This window comes from Atractosteus spatula, chromosome 8 (genome assembly GCF_055471065.1).
Source record: "Atractosteus spatula isolate fAtrSpa1 chromosome 8, fAtrSpa1.hap1, whole genome shotgun sequence".
Taxonomy (NCBI): Eukaryota; Metazoa; Chordata; class Actinopteri; order Semionotiformes; family Lepisosteidae; genus Atractosteus; species Atractosteus spatula.
In genome coordinates this window covers 6,503,151-6,521,821 of record NC_142713.1, presented here as the reverse complement: position 1 = coordinate 6,521,821, position 18,671 = coordinate 6,503,151, and the positions used below count along the sequence as shown (strand labels likewise).

General features: G+C 40.1%; 1 protein-coding gene across 2 annotated transcripts in view; it reads left to right on the top strand.

Moving 5' to 3' along the window:
* Positions 1-18,671, top strand: part of trim24 (tripartite motif containing 24) — a 46,635-nt gene that overhangs the window by 5,847 nt on the left and 22,117 nt on the right. For both annotated transcript variants that reach the window (XM_088923758.1, XM_088923759.1), the window contains exons 2-4: positions 7,306-7,424; positions 13,141-13,288; positions 15,094-15,226. In XM_088923758.1, coding sequence (XP_088779884.1) covers positions 7,306-7,424; positions 13,141-13,288; positions 15,094-15,226 — 400 coding nt within the window. The remainder of the gene's footprint in view (positions 1-7,305; positions 7,425-13,140; positions 13,289-15,093; positions 15,227-18,671) is intronic.

The following is an 18,671-nucleotide window of genomic DNA, read 5'->3' as shown; positions in this document are numbered from 1 at the left end:
TCCTCTGACTAACTAATGTGCTGATAGAAGAATACTGCATTCCCTGGGAATGTGATGATCATGAAGATAATTGAAAAGACACTGCTTGATTTCAGTGTATGTAATAAATAAATAATCCTTACAGTTATATAGCACTTTTCTGGACACTCCACTCAAAGCACTTTACAGGAATGGGGATTCCCCTCCACCACCACCAGTGTGCAGCTCCATCCGGATGATGTGACGGCAGCCATAGTGCGACTTAGCATACACCAGCTATCAGTGGGGAGGAAAGCAGAGTGATGAAGCCAGTTCAGAGATGGGGATTATTAGGAAGCCATGATTTATAAAGGCCAGGGGGAAATATGGCCAGGACATCAGGGTAACAACCTTGTTTTTTTTTTTATAAACACCCTGGGACTTTTGATGACCATGTAGAATTAGGTTAGTTTTATATTATTATTAGGAGAGGGACATTTTAACAGTATAGTGTCCCTGTCACTATAGTGGGGCATTAGGAACCACACAGACCCCAGGGTGAGGGCCCCCTACTGGCCCTACTAACACCTCTTCCAGCAGCAACCTTAGTTTTCCCAGGAGTTTCCCATCCAGGTACTGGCCAGGCTCACACCTGCTGAACTTCAGTGGGGCTGTTAGCTGTGAGCGTCAGGGTGATACAGCTGTTGGTGGCTCCCATCCTGCTCTGTGACAGAGTCCTGGAATAGGTGTGGCTGTGGTTGTTTATCTCCTCTGTTGGATTTTTGTCCAATATTTGTCCATTTTATTAAGATAAATCTTATTGAATGATAATGTTTGCTTTTGTATTTCAGAAAGGTGTTCTGGTGAATCCATTATTATGATCAAAAGTGGAATATATTTTAGGAAAGGGAATATATTTGAATTTGCATAATTTCTAGTGCTGGAATTACAAGTGTTTTACGCTGTTTAACTGTTGTATTAGGTTTTAATGAAGGAAGAGAATTCAGATGGAATGGAAGGCACTAGTAAGACTTTATTATAAACTTTTAATCCAGGTTTACTTATGAAAAGTGGCTCAAAGCTTCCTTGCTGATCATTTGAAGTGACACATAGTGGCAGCATGACCTTAGGTGGTTTAAAGTACAAGAAATTAGTTTGAAAGAAAATAGTTAAAATAGATTTACTCCTTTCAAATTTTACAGGGGGGTTTCTTAGATGGGATGAGATGCTAGGAAAACCAGTTTGTCTTTGAAGATACTATAATTTGTCACTTATCTAAAAAAATTGTTACTTTTTTAGCTCTTTAACTCTTACATTTTCACTTTTTTTAAATGCTGTAAAAAACATTTTGCAAGTTGCTAATAATTTACAATGACCTAGAATTATCTGCTTAATTTAAAGATATGTGTAATTATATTAAGAAGATAATTGTTTTTTTATGATAAAGATATGATACTTCCAGGTTATGTTAGTCAGACAAGGTAAATGTGCTTAAAACAGAATCCTAAAATAAACTTAGTTTAGCCCTAAAATGAATTTATTTTAATCCCTGAATATGCAATCAGACCTGAACTGTGCAGTAAATTAATTAACTCCGGGGCAGGTCATAGGTTCAATAGACAGTTTTTAGGAAGACGTATATAGATACATTGAAGTACATGGATGTGAACTATGGTTAAAATTATTAGCTACATAAAATCATTTTCCAAAATCATACTCTGAATGTGCTTTGTTTTTTAAACGAAAGTTTTGGCTAATTAAGATGTGTTCATTATAAGCTCACGAACCATTAGAAAATGAAGACCAGTTATGTCGATTGATATATAAGAAATTGAAGCATTAATTAATGCACTGTCCTTAAAGTGTGCATGACTTGATGCTTTAACTTAAATAGTGCATGAACACTGCAGGGATATAGCTCATATATCTGACAGCTGAGATAAGAGTGTCTTGAGCTGGTGATCTGGAAACTACTGTTAGAGCTTTTTTATAATTTAATTTATAGGTTTGCTTTTAATAAATGGCTGTTCTTTAATTAAATGTAATTGAATTACATAAAAATAATTGTGAATTACAATAAAACAAAGTATGTCATTTTAAAAGAAGAATGAAGATGAATCACTTACATTTAAAAACATCAAAGTATCTTTGTTTTTGGAAGCATTGTTTCTTTTACAGTTCATAACAGGCACCTCCCATATCTTAAACTGGGACAAACGTGTCCTAGGGCCACAGCTGCGTGGTCTTGAGGATTTCCAACACTGCCTCTAAGCAACTTTGCTGCAGAAAGTAATATGCTGCATGGCAGGTCTGGCATTTTGCAATCTCATGGGTGTGTGTGTATAAAAAAAAGCATGTTGAAAATTGAAGGGGCAAATGGTATAGTTAAAAATGTGTTTCAAGTGTGGCTAGTCTTCAAATTCAGAATTGGAAAAGGAGGCACAAAATCTGTTCTGAATAAAGAAATCTGTTCAAAATGTACAATGTAAGTAATTGTAATCTGTTACAGTTGTTCATGTTAAGATCTGAATGTTCGTGATGTTGAAGACATTGTTTCAGAGTGGGGGCCGCACGGTGGTGCCGCGGTTAACATCGCTGCTTCACAAAGCTTGGGCAACGCTGGGGCTGGAGGAAGTGTCGATAGACTTTTCTGACCCACCCACCTTCATTGACGTCTTATGACATGTCAAAAGACAACACATCCCCATATCAGAGGATGAATGGTCACTGGTAGTGTAGTATCGGGTACAAGGCAGCAACTCTGGTGTTCATGCAGCAGAAAACGCCTTTATTGCATATGCATATTGGAGCCAGGCTTTGTCAAGCAAGACCCAAAGAAGTATTACAAAGGGTGGTCTCTTTATACAGTAAACAGGTTCAACGGTTACTCCCACAATGGATGGATTACATATGTTCTTCTGTAAAACATGTCCATTAAAGGGATTAGACATTGGCTGTGCACATGATGAAGCAGTCAAGCAAGTTCCTCATTATGTCTGTAACTGTGTCAGGAACATATGGCAGTTATGCCTTGCAACATAACATACGTGACAGGTCAGCATATATAGACAAAAGCGGAACTACTTACTTTCACAACTGTTGGAGTGGAAAGTTACAAGACACAAGTGTTTAAGATATAAAAGACTTATCAGAAATGCAAATTAAGAATAATTCCCCGAGTAGTGAAGTGACTCTCTTGCTGACAGAACCACATGCCTGTCTTAGCCCTGAAGACTGCGGGGTAACTGTGTTACTAAGAGCTGAGAGAGCATGGGAAGACTAAACCCACTGTGCACTGTGCCGCTCAACCAATTGGAGAGTCCCAGTCATAGTCGGCTAGTGACATGATGTGGCCTTAAAACTGGAGAGTCCCAGTCCCAGTGGGATAAGGTAGTTTGTTAAATACTAAAATAATAATATTGCTCTAGGCTCATGTCATCCAAAAATAAAGATTACTAGTTCCTTTTGCTTATTTAACTGGAACTGAATCATTAATCTGATAAACAATATAATATTGCACAATACATGACTATTTTGGGGTCATTTTGGCAGTGCTGTAATGGTGTAATAATATCCCGTGTTGATCATTTTATCGGACTTTTGCATTAGGTGTGCGGGTCGTCTTGTATCCACAAGTTCAAAGGAATGTCAGTAATTTTCCATGAAGAATTTGATAGTGGAGAAATAAACTGGCACTATCTCAAAGACAAGTATATTAAAATAACAGGAGCAGAAGACATGAAACCCAATACTGGACTCTGTGAACAAATTTTTATCTCCATCCTCTTATACTAAATCGCTAACACTGGCCATCCCAGTGTGCTCAGAAGTGGGCATCAATTTTTTTAAAGGAGATTTAAGATGGCTTTCATAAACGAAATAATCCTTCGCACGCAATTTGCCTTTTAAACTAAAAATGAAACTTGAATGAAGACAACCTATGGTCCGTAACAAAAATGCAACCAAACAAACCAGGCTGTCAAACAAACGAACACAAGAAACTTAAGTGGGTTTCATTAAAATGACAGTGGTGATGCTTTCCCTATATTTAGTCTGTCAAGTTCAAGTTCAAGTTTATTGTCATTATACTCATATACAGGTATATGGTATAACGAAATGCTATTTAGCTAGCTCTCAGATGATAAGTAGTATGAAAAAACAACAATACAATTATATAATTAAAGAAAGACAGAGACAACAGGCAGTGTGCAAAAACAACAGCAGGCAGTGTGCAAAAACAACAGCAGGCAGTGTGCAAAACAACAGCAGGCAGTGTGCAAAACAACATCAGTTGTGCAAAACATGCATCAACAGAATGAAATAAAAGGATAGAAATTATGGGGAGTGAGCTTTTTGACATGTGAGGTAGAGGTAGATTTCAATGTGTGTTTGAGTTTTTGGTAAGAAAGAAGGCACTGTGAGGTTCAGATCGTAGGTGAGAGAGGCTGGGAGTTTAATAGTTTGATAGTACGGGGGTAAAAACTGTCTCTGAGTCTGGTAGTCCGGGCCCGAATGCTCCGGTACCGTTTTCCAGATGGTCGAGGGTCATACAGTCTGTAGCTTTATATGCCTAATACCTCTTGATGGTAGTAGTGGGGAGCTGCGTCAGCATCTGTAGGCTGCAAAGGAACAAGTAAAGGTTTATTCCATGCTGAAAAGGGAAGAAAGGAAGCACAACGTTTCGAGCCTTCTTCAGGTATGAGACAGGGAGGTCAGCAGCTGATATATAGCATAGGTGAACAGAAGCCGGGAGTGTTGCTATCTACATTGGGGAAACAGGAAGGAGACTTGGAGACCGATTCAGAGAACACGCTAGGGCTGTTAGGATAAAAGATTTCTCCAAGCCCATCGTTTCACCTCTAATGGCCATGATCACACTGATCTCTCCGTCTGCGTTCTCAAAGAAGGGTCTCTTAACTCCTATTGCAGAAAGACACCCAAAACCAAAAGTATCCTGAAACTAGGTTCACACCGTTCCCCTCCTCTCAACGACAGACTCGTTTCCTTCAAATCCTCTCTATTCATTTGCAAGTTTCGACTTCACACCTCTCTTCACCTCTCTCGACTTCGCACCACCTGAGTGCCCACTCTGCCTCTCCCCCTGCTCCCGCCTCCTCTTCACTCCCAGCTTCTGTTCTCCTATGTTATATCATCTCTGCTGAACTCCCGTCTTTCTCACACCCGAAGAAGGCTCCACAGACGAGACGTTGTTTCCTTTCTTCTCTTTTCAGCACGGAGTAAACCTTTACTCGTTCCTTTGTCCTCTTGATTGTTTTTCTTTTCTCAAATTATTCCGCTTTTAAATGCAGATGACGTCCCCGCTTGACCAATCGTCCAGCCTTCTGATCTCAAATGGGCTCAATTTAAATGGAAGCTGTTCTCGAGCTGAGTATCCCTGCAGCTATGCGGATACCTCAGTCCGTCCTTCATGCAGCTGTTTGCAGCCATACTGGTGCCTGTAGATGCCCCATTACCAAGACAAAGGGCTTTAATTTACATGGCCTTTTTTCAAAACTTGTAGCACACAGATTGGGGAGGTGTGACATTTGGCACCTTCATAGGATCTCTGAAATGCCTTTTACATTTCTGCTCTGGGGGGTGTGGGGGGTTGGGAGAACAGGAATAAGAGAGAGAAAGAGAGGAAAATTAAAAATGTTACATAAGTAACAGCAAAAACAAACAGAACCTCACGAAGTACAGGCTCAGTGTCCACAGCCTGGCCATAGAAACTGGGCGACACAGGCAGACCAGGCTGTCCAGAGAGGACAGGCTGAGCTCCCACTGCCAGTGGGGAGAAATGAAGACAGAGGTGCACTTCCTCCTGCACTGTGACAGATATTCTGAGATTATACAAACATTCATCCCTAAATTTTCAAATCTAATCCCAGAATTCCCACACCAGCCAGAATCATAACAAGTCCCAATCCTACTGGGAGAGAACTCGGTTGAACTGGCAGCCCAGTTTGTATATATTCGTATGAGCTTAACATGCAGAAGTTACATAGTTATATTGTCACAGTCAGGTGCCTCAGCCAGTCGCGGCTGGCATCATCCAAATCGATAAAGTTGCCGGGGCATCTGAAGCGAGGGCAGGAGTATTGGATGTGGTCGGCCGTCTGCTCCTTGCCATCGCCGCATTCGCAAGTTGGGTCATCAGTGAGACCCCACTTGTGTAGGGTGGCCCGGAAACGGCCATGTCCGGTTCTTAGTCGGTTCAGCTTGACCCAGGCTTGTCTGGGTAGGTCATTTCCAGCGGGTTTGTTGGATACTTTGTCAATAAATTGTTTCAGTCTGTGGTTGTTATTATTCCACGCGTCTTGCCACTTTTTGTTAGCCCAATTAGTGCCATTGTCATTGTTTGCTTCTTTCATAAGGCGCCTCATTGTGTTAGAAGGTGAGTGCCGGTTTTCTAATCGGAGGATTGTGGTGTTCCGGTTGCAGATGGCATCGTGCAGCAGGTGGTTGGAGTCATCCGAGGCTTTCAGTGCAAGGTTGATGCAACTTGCTTCTCTGCGAAGGTTAGGTAGGGAGATGCCGCTGAGAATCGGTAGCAATTCAGTGGGCGTAGATCTAATGCACCCGGTTATAATGCGCATGCTGTTGTGCAGGGCTGTGTCTACCTTCTTCGTGTGGCTGCTGTTGTGCCAGGCAGCCCAGTATGTGACCTCCTGTCACAGCCTGAGGAACAGTGAGCCTGTCTCCCAGTAATGCTCCATATGTTAATATTTTACGATTGTCTCTTTATTGTAAATGTCTGTAGATTTTTGTTGTATGTTAATTGTATTTTTTTTTTTGGTTTGGCAACACTGGTCACGCCAATAAAGCATCTTGAATTGAATTGGAAAAGAGGTGGCGAGGAGAAAGCATAGGAAAGAAAAGGTGGGAGAACCTGGAAGTTTGGATAAAAGGGGAACAGTGATCAGACCGTTGAGGATGCACATTTCAAGGGGAGGTGTGAAAAACGGCGTTTCCTGATTTGAAAGGAATCCTGCTGCCTTTCACTTTCGCCAATGGAAGCTTGTTATAGTCTTGATAGAAGCTGTATATGCATGTATATACATCAGTAGCCTGGAATATAAATCCCAGGTGTCATAGTATACAATTTAAGAGTCCTAATATAAAAATTCAATGAGTTAAATCTCTAAATAAAGATCCTGGGTTGCTAAAAAATCAATTTTAGCCTTTAGCCCCAGTATATGCTGTGGGTTCATGCCATAAATCACACTCAAAATTCCTCATGGAGTTAAGACGTATCCGAACCGAAGTGAAGTGCATTTTTCTGCCGGGAAATTGAACCCAATTTTTATGTCGTTATCTGAGCTTTTTTTTTTTTCTTTGATGTTTCAGTTGGTGTTATACGGTGTCCAGTATGCCAGCAGGAGTGTGTTGAGATCGATGTAATGGAGAACTTTTTTGTGAAGGACACAGTAGAAGTTCCCAGCAGCACTGTGGAGAAGACCAGTCAGGTAAGTTAACTGGAAGACAGTAAACATTTATGCATTTTTTCCCCCAAGTGTAATGTAATTTTTAATCTAATGTCTTTGTAAATGTATTTGAGATGATATCACTTCCATGTGGGGGATGCTTAGAACACATAGATACTTTATTAATCCCGTGAGGGAAATTGCAGTGCAACAGCAGTTTAACACAGACAACACAGCACAGTGTAACAAAATGATACAATAACACAACAATACAATACATACAGTACAGTCAGTGAGAAGTGCACTATCAAAATATCATTATTGTTTGTTATTGGCATTTTTTATATAACATTTGTGTTCAAGGAAAACACTGTGTTATACAAAATGAGGTTATAAAAAACATAGCTTCAGTGGGAATTGAGGGAATATGGGGTAGAATTTGTTCACAATAACAAAGGTATTTTTTTCGATCTTAATTGGTCATATTATTAGTTTGAATCTCTTCTTTCCTAACAATGTGTTTTAAATAATAAGATGATCAGTGTTTGCATCGCTAAGAGAGGAGAAATGCTGCAGTGAAGGAAGGCGAGACAAAATTTTTGTCTTGATCATAAAGATTATTTAATTGATCATAAAGAACATAGGAAACATTTGTAAACCAATCAAACATCCTTACACTAATATAGCGCTTTATAGTGCTTTTCTGGATTCAAAGTACTTTACAGGTAATGGGGACTCCCCTCCAACTGAAAGCCCCTGAAACTGAAAGCCCCCACCTGGATGATGCGACAGCTGCCATAGTGCACCAGACCGCTCACCACACACCAGCTCTCAGTGGGGAGGAGAGCAGAGTGATGAAGCCAGTTTAGAGATGGGGGATTATTAGGAGGCCATGATTGGTAAGGGCCAATGGGAAATTTGGCCAGGACGCCGGGGTTTCACCCCTACTCTTTTTGAGAAACGCCCTGGGGTTTTATGTCTCATCCAAAGGACAGCACCTTTTTATAGTATAGTGTCCCCATCACTATAATGGGGCATTAGGACCCACACAGACCGCAGGGTGAGCGCCCCCTGCTGGTCCACTAACATCTCTTACGGTAGCAACCTTTGTTTTAGATTTAGTAATGCAGGTACCAGCCTTTTAAAATGCACATGGTGATTAGGCTCAAATATTTTTTGCAAATACTGATGAAAGGTACTTTAGAACACCCCTACGCTTTTCGAGAAACGCCCTGGGATTTTTAATGACCACAGAGAGTCAGGACCTTGATTTCAAGTCTCATCCGAAGGACGGCGCCTATTTACAGTATAGTTTAAAAAGTGCATTTTTCTTGAAAAGAGTAGGGGTTTTACCCTGGTGTCCTGACCAAATTTCCTGTAGGCCTTAATCACAGCCTCCTAATAATCCCCATTTGTGAGCTGGCTTCATCACTCTGCTCTCCTCCCCACTGAGGATTGGTGAGTGGGGGAGCAGACTGGTGCATCATCCAGGTGGGGCTGCACACTGGTGGTGGTGGAGGGTTACAGGGTTACCTGTAAAGCACTTGGAGTGGAGTTTCCAGAAGAGCACTATCTAAGGAATTACTAATTATTAGTGTCTCCATCACTATACTGGGGCATTAGGACCCACACAGACTTCGGGGTGAGTGCCCCTACTGGCCCTACTAACACCTCTTCCAGCAGCAACCTTAGTTTTTCCCAGGAGGTCTCCCATCCAGGTACTGACCAGGCTCACACCTGCTGAGCTTCAGTGGGGCTGCCAGCTGTGAGTTGCAGGGTGACACAGCTGCCGGCAAAGTTTCCAAAGAATCAAAACGTAGTAGCTGAGTGCACAAATTTGTTGTACATGCAGGTAGTGCAAAAACTGACACCAATGCGCAAAACAATACCACACCCTGCTAAGCGTGCGTTTCTGTATGAATAGTTAGGGTATAATTGAGTCACATCATATCCAATATGCACCTGTTTCTGCAAAAGGGTGTTCCCTAATAAATTGCTTTATTGCCAACAGCATATGATCTATGCTATTTAAACTAAAATACTATCTAGAACTGATATTTTGAGATTTGTTTCGGAGAATAAAAACACTTCTAGGTTTTTAGGCTTCATGCTCCTGATTGAAATCTACAACTTGCTGACAGCAGCCACTGATTGAAATTGGTAAAAATGAACCCTTCCTGAAATATGACCTTGTTTTGCAGTTTATTGTATTTTATTGTTGCTTGTATTATTGTATTTTAGATTTTAGATTTTAGCAAGGGGTTTTGCCAATACTCAAAAGCAAAGAATGACCTTGAAAGATTGTTAAACTGAATTTTGTTCACTCCTTGTTGAGCTTAGTGTTGTGTGCTTGTGAATGTGAATTGGAAGCTAGCATGGCAGGGAGTGATGGCTTCAGAGTCCACATGAAATGATCTAGCAAGAGGAATATCCTATAGGGCCGTGAAGCAGTCAGAACGGGTGTTTTTGAGAGCGTCTGCTTGGTCTTTTACTTTTCTTTTTTTTTTAAACTGAAACTTTTATAAGGCAATTTGTTAGACTCTTTTCATACAGTTAACAGCTTAGCTTTGTTATTTGTAAGGACCTGGGACACTAATCTATTAAAGAGATCGGTTTGAAAATCTCCAGGGTTTGGAAAGCACCTGGCTGTGTTGTAAAACACAAAAGGGAGAGATGGATGTTTTTGTTGAACTGAAAACTTGTAAAATCCCAAAAAGCCCATCAAATCTAAAAAAAAATGAAGAGGTGCTATTCTGTTTGTAATGATTACTAAACCTAAGCTTAATAGCTGTTTCAGTTTCACTGAACTGCATATCTCTGACCACTCTTTATTCAGTTGGGTGGTGATTGGAAACTTGCAAAAATTACAGTTCAACAGGACAAGGAAGCCTAAGTATACAGCAGACCTTTGTCCAATGTAAGAAGGTTCATTCAGCAAATCCAGATTGGATAAATTTAACACTTTGTAATAAATAAGGATATATTATCGTGGTCATGTAAAGTCACAGATTAATACCTTTTTACAGATATTGTAAACCACATATGAATGTCCCTACCTATAATGAACGGTACAAAATGAAAATATAATAAATATTTGTAGTATAATAAAAGAATAAACATACCTAATACTTCTGGCAAAGGCAGATTACATATATAATATGGTTAAACAGAAGCGGTACTAATGCTGTTAGTGCTAAGCCTTTTGTACAAGAATGTCTTTATGTTCTTCTTCTGTCTACAATAATATTTTATCTTTTGTGGTTTATCTGTCCCAGTTTGACAGAGAAAAGCTAAACATAAAATATTAAACAAACACATGTACAAAACTATGCATTTCAGAGGCCTACATTCTACAGACCCAGAAACCCAGAATTGTTAGCCCTGTAACTTGAAACACAATTCAAAGCCTTCACAGGCTATAAAGAGAACAAATAAAATAATCTGATTTAGGACTCAGTCCCCTTTCTTCAACATGGATATCCAAAAACAGATGATAATGTCTCCTTATTCTAAAGATGCAAAACCAAAATAGGAGAGAGAGTTTTTAGTCTGTGGATTTCAAAATACAGGAAATGAGAATTTCCTAAAATAAATAGGACTTTACGCTCTGTATATAAAAGTGTTTGGGCAAGAACTTACATTATTATGGTATTGAAGTGGATCTCCTCTTGAAACGATTGTGTAGTTGTACTGTATTGTTTTAATGCAGCAGTAATTTCAGTAATTTATGCATTTACAGTGGCTGGACCACAATGGGATATCCAAGAATATTGTTACAAATGTTTGAATTATTATCGATTATTATTATTATTAGTTTTAATGACCACAGAGAGTCTGAACCTCGGTTTTACGTCTCATCTGAAGGACAGCGCTGTTTTACAGTATAATGTCCCCGTCGCTATCCTGGGGCATTAGGACCCACACAGACAGCAGGGTGAGCGCCCCTTACTGGTCCCACTAACATCTTCCAACAGCTCACCCCTGCTGAGCTTCAGTGGGTGACCAGTAGTGAGTTGCAGGGTGATATGGCTGCTAGTTATCTGGCTAACATTTCTTTTAAACCACCCCAAGATCTTTTTGCATGGCAGTGTAGAGGTGAAGAGGAACAGGAGGATGATGGTTATTTCTTGTTTTCTCTGTGATGGCTCTGTTTTTCTCTTTCCTGTCTCCTGTTGGTCTTCATATGCAATGTTTCTGTGATTACGTAAGTAATCAACCAGAGTAAATCAGAAAATCCTCTTTTTTGATCACCTGTCTCTTAGCAAACCTGCAGCTGGGTAAACACCTCAGGTGATACATATTGAGTTATCTCCCTTATCTGTAACAATACATAACAGTAGTGTGAATTTCTAATGGAGGGATTGAGACACTCACTTTATAATGCTCTTGGCCTCCTTTACAACCTTTTGTTTGTAGAGCATATTTCAATAAAATCCCCCCTAATTATTTTGCTACGTATTTACACAACCTGTTACAATTTTGCTAACATTTTGCTATGCTGTGGTTTTCTTACTAAGTGAGGGAATTAACTAGAAGTTTTTACTAAAAGTTTGTATTATATTTTGTTAACTATGTATCTTTTTACTTATATTTTATTAAATCCATCCCAGGATGTCTGGTCTCAAAAGATTACATAGCCACATAATGTTTTTATGCATAGCTGGCATAGTTCTCAGGGAAATGACCGAGTGACCTCTCCTGGAACAAATGCTCAATTCAGCAGAAGGGGCTGCTCTTCATGCAAGCCAGCAGTAAAGAATATATATGTACTGGTCAGCTTTTTAGAATGACCATATAGCCATAAGGCAAACAGAGAGTCATGTGGGAGTGTATCTTGTATAGTTTGTTTCACTATATAAAAGAGCACTGTAAACGTTGTTTTTTAAGTCTTGTGTCCTAACGCAAGACTTCCATATGCATATGAAATTAAGACGACTTTCAGCACACAAACTCTCAGCTGATGCCCTTTGTTCGGCACAACATAAGTCAGAGGGAGTGCCGGAGACATGTTTTGCTGAGATGATAAAAATGACGTCTTCAGCAATGACCAAATTAACCATTATTTCTTCACCACAAATTACTCTCAGAGGAGTTATAGAAGCCAGGAGTTCTCACCTAGTATTACTTGATAAGAGGTGTGTGCAGTTTCCTTTAAACATTTTTGCTTAAGATGGTGTCAGGGGTGACGGAATAACTCTTAAACATTATAACCTAGCCTCTTCCCATCAGTAACTTACCCATAATTATTTCTCAGCATTAAAGCACATTAAACTGAATCTTTTCAGTCCATCCCAGTGGGTATGTTAACATTGCTAACCTGGAGTAAAATTTGGTCTAATTAGTGTCCTTTTAAGAGGTTTGCACAAGCTGTGAGGACAATACAGAGGCCACAGGTTTCTGTGTTGATGTGTGAGATGTTATAAATAAAGTCTTCAGCAATGACCAAATTAACCATTATTTCTTCACCACAAATCGCTCTTGGAGGATTTATAGAAGCCAGGAGTTCTCGCTTAGTATTACTTGATAAGAGGTGTGTGTAGTTTCCTTTAAACGTTTTTGCTTAAGATGGTGTCAGGACTGAGTGAATTACTCTTAAACATTATACTTTAACCTAAAATCCTCCTAACGATAACTTACCCACAATTATTTCATAGCATTAAAGCACATTATAAGATGAACCTTTTCAGTCCATCCCAAGGGGTGTGTTAACATTGCTAACTTGGAGTGAAATTTGGTCTAATTGGTGTTCTTTTAATAGGTTTGCACAAGCTGCGAGGACAATACAGAGGCCACAGGTTTCTGTGTAGAATGTGTAGAGTTCCTGTGTCTCACCTGCATTGAAGCACACCAGAGAGTGAAATTCACCAGGGACCACACCATCAGACAGAAAGAGGAGGTATCTCCAGGTACTTTGCTTTTATTTGCAACTTTATAATCTGAGGTAGTACTCTGTTGTAAGGGTGCAACCTGTTGGGTCGACAGCCATCTTTGAAACCTGTCTGTTTTCCTGTAAAATCAAAATGGAAATCCATCCATCCATTTTCTAACTGCTTGTTCCATTTCAGAGTAACAGGGGTGCCAAACAGCAGGCTCGCTTCAGGGTTTACCCTGGACGGGATGCCGTTCTGTCACAGGGCACACGCACAGACAAGCACACACCCACACCAGGGCCAATTTTCCCAGAAGCCAATTAATCTGCCAGCATGTTTTTGGCTGTGGAAGAGGACACAGGGAGAGCATAGAAAGTCCACACAGACATCGGCCCAGGTCCAGAATTGCACCCAGGGGCCCCAGCGCTGTGTGGAAGCAATGCTAACTACTGTGCCGCCTCAAAACAAAAAATTTAATCCAAACATATATTACCTTTCAAGGCCCTAAGGAACTGACATCGTGCTAGTTTGGTTCCTAGTAGCAAAAACGATCTGTGAGCCATAAACAAATTGGGTAAAAAGTGCCCACTTAGTCTTAAATGCATTTCCTTTCAGTTTCCATTTGAATCTCAGTTCTTAGTTTACTGCTCGTCCTGGAGAAATTGCCCTAGCTGATGATATTTTATTCTCAAATACACAGGTTTCCTTATATCTAAAGGATTCATGGATCCAGATTGATTTCAAAGCACCAATATCTTTTTTTTTTAATGACCAAAGTGAATACACCATGTTCAATGCATTAGTAGGACCTCAATAGAATAATTTGAGCATATCATCCCCTTTTATTAACTTTTATCCCCTTAACTTTTGGTTACTTTATATTCTAACATTTTGTTTGCCTTTTTAAAAACGTCCTCGCATTGCCTAGAAGATGTAATTGTCTTAATATAATCACCCAAGTCTTTTTCATAAGTAGCCTCTTCTTATTGACTTTTTCTCATTTGTATTTGTGGAGTTTTGGTACCTGCAGTTGTCTACATTAAGTCATCTGCTAGGTGTTTTGCACAGTCTTGAATTTTATTTAAGACTAATCTAAGACCCATTCAGGATAGGACAGAGATTTATAGCAAGAAATTAAAATGTTGTGTAATCTGCAAATGCTATTGGTCAAAACTATTGAATGCAGCAGATAGCAAGAATGTGATGAATTAACTAACTCTTTGCAGATATGCATCCCAATTCATGCAGTTAGGGTTATGATTGAGTGATGTTGTTTTGTTTTATGGTATTGTTGTTGTCCTGTCTTATTGTTGGATTGTTATATGTTCATGAGCTCTCGATGTGCAAGACAGATTCCCTTTGGGCCAATAAAGGTTAATTCAGTTCAATTACCTCCTGCAAATGACAGACTGAAAAGGGCTGTTATAGGTTGGGTATGTTTGTACATTTAATTCAAAGCAGCCTACTATCTCTTTTAAGTAACAGTGTTGCTACTGCTCTCAAACTTTTTATACTCCGCGATAAAATGAAAAGGCGAGTCTGCCATCCAGGAGGTTTCAAACACTTATAAAACTGCTCAGATCTGTAACATTTTTTTCATTTTCTGAACAGAAAACCGATTCCAGGGAAGCACAACATTTTTCCCAACCTCGCCAAATAACCACCCATCACTCCCCACGAGGCAACGATGATAATTGTTCATGTAGGAAAAAAAAAACAGCGACAGACGAAGAAAACAAATCGTGGAAGTTTTAATTCCCAGACTGCTTCCGTTAGCTTTCTACCACAATAAGCCCCCGGAGTAAGACCTGACCCTGAAATGCAGAATCTCTGTTTTGCAGAAGCCGTCTCCATCTCCAGCCAGCGGCCGGTTTTCTGTCCCATTCACAAGAAGGAGCCCCTGAAGCTGTTCTGTGACACCTGTGACCGACTTACCTGCCGGGACTGCCAGCTGCTGGAGCACAAGGACCACAGGTTCTCACAGCTGCTTCATGTCTTTCCGTCCTCCGACTTCCACCGACCGGCCTGTCCGTCCTCCGACTTCAAATAACTGGCCTTTGCTACTGTTGCTAAGTTTGGCATGGTGGTTCTCAGCTAGGGATTCTCTGGGGTCCCCCCCCCCGAAACAAAGAGTAACATTGTATTCCCCCACCCCTCCTACCAGCATTGCACTGGGTAAAATCAGCGGTAGACGTGTTGGTGAGCATTTCTGGATTTGAAGCGTATGGTTAACGGTAGCTGTATTTAGAATTATCCGTCTTTTTTGGCAAAAATGGGGGGGTCTTACTGAGAGTGACTTTTTAAAAATCAGAGTGTCAAAGAGTAAATAGGGATTTTTAGGCTCAAAACCCTATTAGTGTAAAATAAATTGTGTATATATAGCCGCTTTAGTGGGACTATTCTCGGGTATGATGAGCAGTGCATCAGAATCAGCATCCATAAACAATAAGGCATAATTTTATGGTTTATTTTTTGCTTCAGCCTATGGTGTGTTATTTGTGTAAGAACATGGATTGTTTCTTCTTTTATCTTGATGGCATGCCTGTTGCAGGTAAGATCAAAACAGCTATGCTACTAGCCTAAGAGAAAATACCATGAGAACCTACAAAGAGCACTAAAAAAATCTCATTGATGGCTTACATTACAAATAATTTGTGCAGTTGCTTGGGGGTGTTTTTTAAGTGCCTTTTGAAAGGTCTCGTTTGTTATTTATGTAAAGAATTGTATTATTTTTTGGCGGAATATCTAGAAAATAGTTTACGTCTTGGTTTAAATTGGTAGAGTGGACTTGGCCGAGTTTGTATGTGGCGCCGTCACTACCTGACGCAGCGATGCGCGGGTGCGTTTGGGTGGCAAAGGCAGAAGCAATCGAGTGGGGAAAAAGAAAACGGCCCCAGAAATAGGATAGAGTAAATCCCATATATGTGAGGGAGTGGAGAGCCGCTGGGAATTCCTTTTCCCAGCGTACGCCAGTATTTTCTGTAAGAATGTAAACGAGAGCTTCAGGAGGATGCGTGGAAGAGCTCCGACTCAGACCGCGGTAATCCCATGTGTCTGCTGGATTTCAGCCATGGTGATGCAGGAACAGCTGGAACGGGATTCATCTTATACCTCCAGGTTGAGCAGCAATGAAAACCTGGGAGAGCCATACAGCAGTGCTCATGGGACCTGCAAAACCAGTTACTTAGGAGTCAAATATAAGCCATGGTTAAAAAAAACTCGTTTCAACCATGTTGACTGTCGCTAATGGATTTGGGCAATGAGGTTTGCCAGATGTGGTGCTTTTGAGTGGAACTAACTCTTAAGTACATCAAAGTCTGCAACAGTATTTCATTTACCTGTCATTAAAAAGCCCTTATCGTTAATTAAAGTTTAATAAGAAAAATTGGGCCTAGACTATTAGTGCTGTATATGTGAGCAGGAAAATCTTGAAGGTGGATTCTAGATTTGATAGTAGTCTGGGCAGTTTACATAGAATGATATTTGTTGGTTTAAATTGACCCATTCTGGGCATAACAAAGCCCATTTAGCCGTTATTGGTTTAATCTTGATTAAATAAAGGTATGTATGGTTTTATCATTATATAACTGAGTCGATATTTCAGTGGTGGATTTCACTGGGGCCTTAATTAAGCAATATTATGCACGTTGTATCTTTATGACTTTATTAACATGGCACTTCAGTTGGGTCAACAGTAATGCCCAGGTCTCTAATTTCCATTTGGTGTCTGATTTTGTCTTTGACAACAAGGCTACTGATGTCACCATCTTAAAAAAAAGGGAACTTAAGAACACAACCTCAGTCTGAACTTTGAATTGTGTTGCCCCCATATCTTTGAATCACCGGTACAATTGTGATTGTGCTGTTACCATGATCTGACTAAATGAGCCATTAGCATCGCAGTCATGATGGGAGTAACCAAGATTTGAAACACCCAAGTCTTATAGTTCAACTCCTGGTAACCAAATGGGAGTTTCAGATGGAATTCAAATTCCATTAGAATGTGTTCTTTGTTTTAAAAAGTAACCCCACCCGTTGTGGGTTGAAGGCTTTTATTTAGCTGACTTATTTAGCTCTCAAAGAATGCATGACGGCTCTGAGCAGGTGGATGTCTTGTGAAGTTTGCATTCTGTGTGAGTTTAAATATATCTATTCCCTGTATGTCCTTTTTCCTAACGTGATGTTTAATTCTTTTTACGGTAACGCAGGAAGGTTTATCGCTGCATGCAGTGATGTATAAAAGGAAAGTCCTAGACATGAGTTTCAGAGTTAGTTCTGAGGGAACAGACTGGTTAACATTCCTATCTCATAAAACCTGCGCTTAACTGTGCACTCGACCTGGATAGATTTCCCTGTGCTCCATTACTGAGAGTGTTAAAAGGTACCTAAGATAAGAAAGGAATGAAAGTGATTCAGTTATAATCCACCAGCAAATAATAAAGTATCTCAACAGTGGTTCTGTGCTTTGCATTTGTCTGAACCCCAACAGAAACTTTTGTTAGATGGAAGATGTTATTGCAATGAAGCTGCCATTTTCCATGTATTAACTGTACGGTCATTAAAAATGAGTAGGGGTAGTTAGGAGTAGGGGTGTTAACCCAGGTGTCCTGGAAGAAATTCCCCCCTCTGGATTTTACCAGTCACGGCCTCCTAATAATCCCCATCTTTGAACTGGCTGCATCACTCTGCTCTCCTCCCCACTGATAGCAGTTGTGTGGTGAGCCTACAGGTGCATCCAGGTGGGGGCCACACACTGGATAGAGCAACATGCGAAGGGCTTAGCATTTCCCTTTCTTCTGGGAAGGTGAATAAGACTGGAGAGGCATGAGCTCAGTAGAAGAAATCCCTCTTCCTATTTTCTTGAATGGCTCATGTTAACCTTCCACGATTTGATATTAGACCATGTTATTTTAGCCTCAATATTTCTAGAAAAATATCATTACTCTCAGTGAACGTAGCATGAAGTGGAAGTTCCTTGGTAGTCTAAAAACGATCTGTTTTTGGTTTGTGATATTTTCTATAGTTGTGTACTGCAGTTCAGAAGCAAACGGGATAATTGGGTCCTAAATGTAAAGGTTGAAGGTTCACGAATGGTCAGATTTGTGAACTGTTAAGATTTTTATACACTAGCACTAACCACTGCACCACTGTGTGGCCCTGATCTAGACATATCAGATGCAATTAGGCTACATTGTTATGAACAGTACTGTTGTGTGTTTGATGGGGAAAACCTAATACTTCTTCATACACACCATTCATGATATTTAGAAGGGTTGTTGCAAAGTCCTGGAGCTCCCCCTGCTGAAACTGAAACAAACAGCCTCCTGTTTACTGTTTACTAGAAAACACAATAAAACACAGTACATGTGCTATCCTTGTAAAATGCCATTTTATTTTAAACTATTTGATCAACCAGATA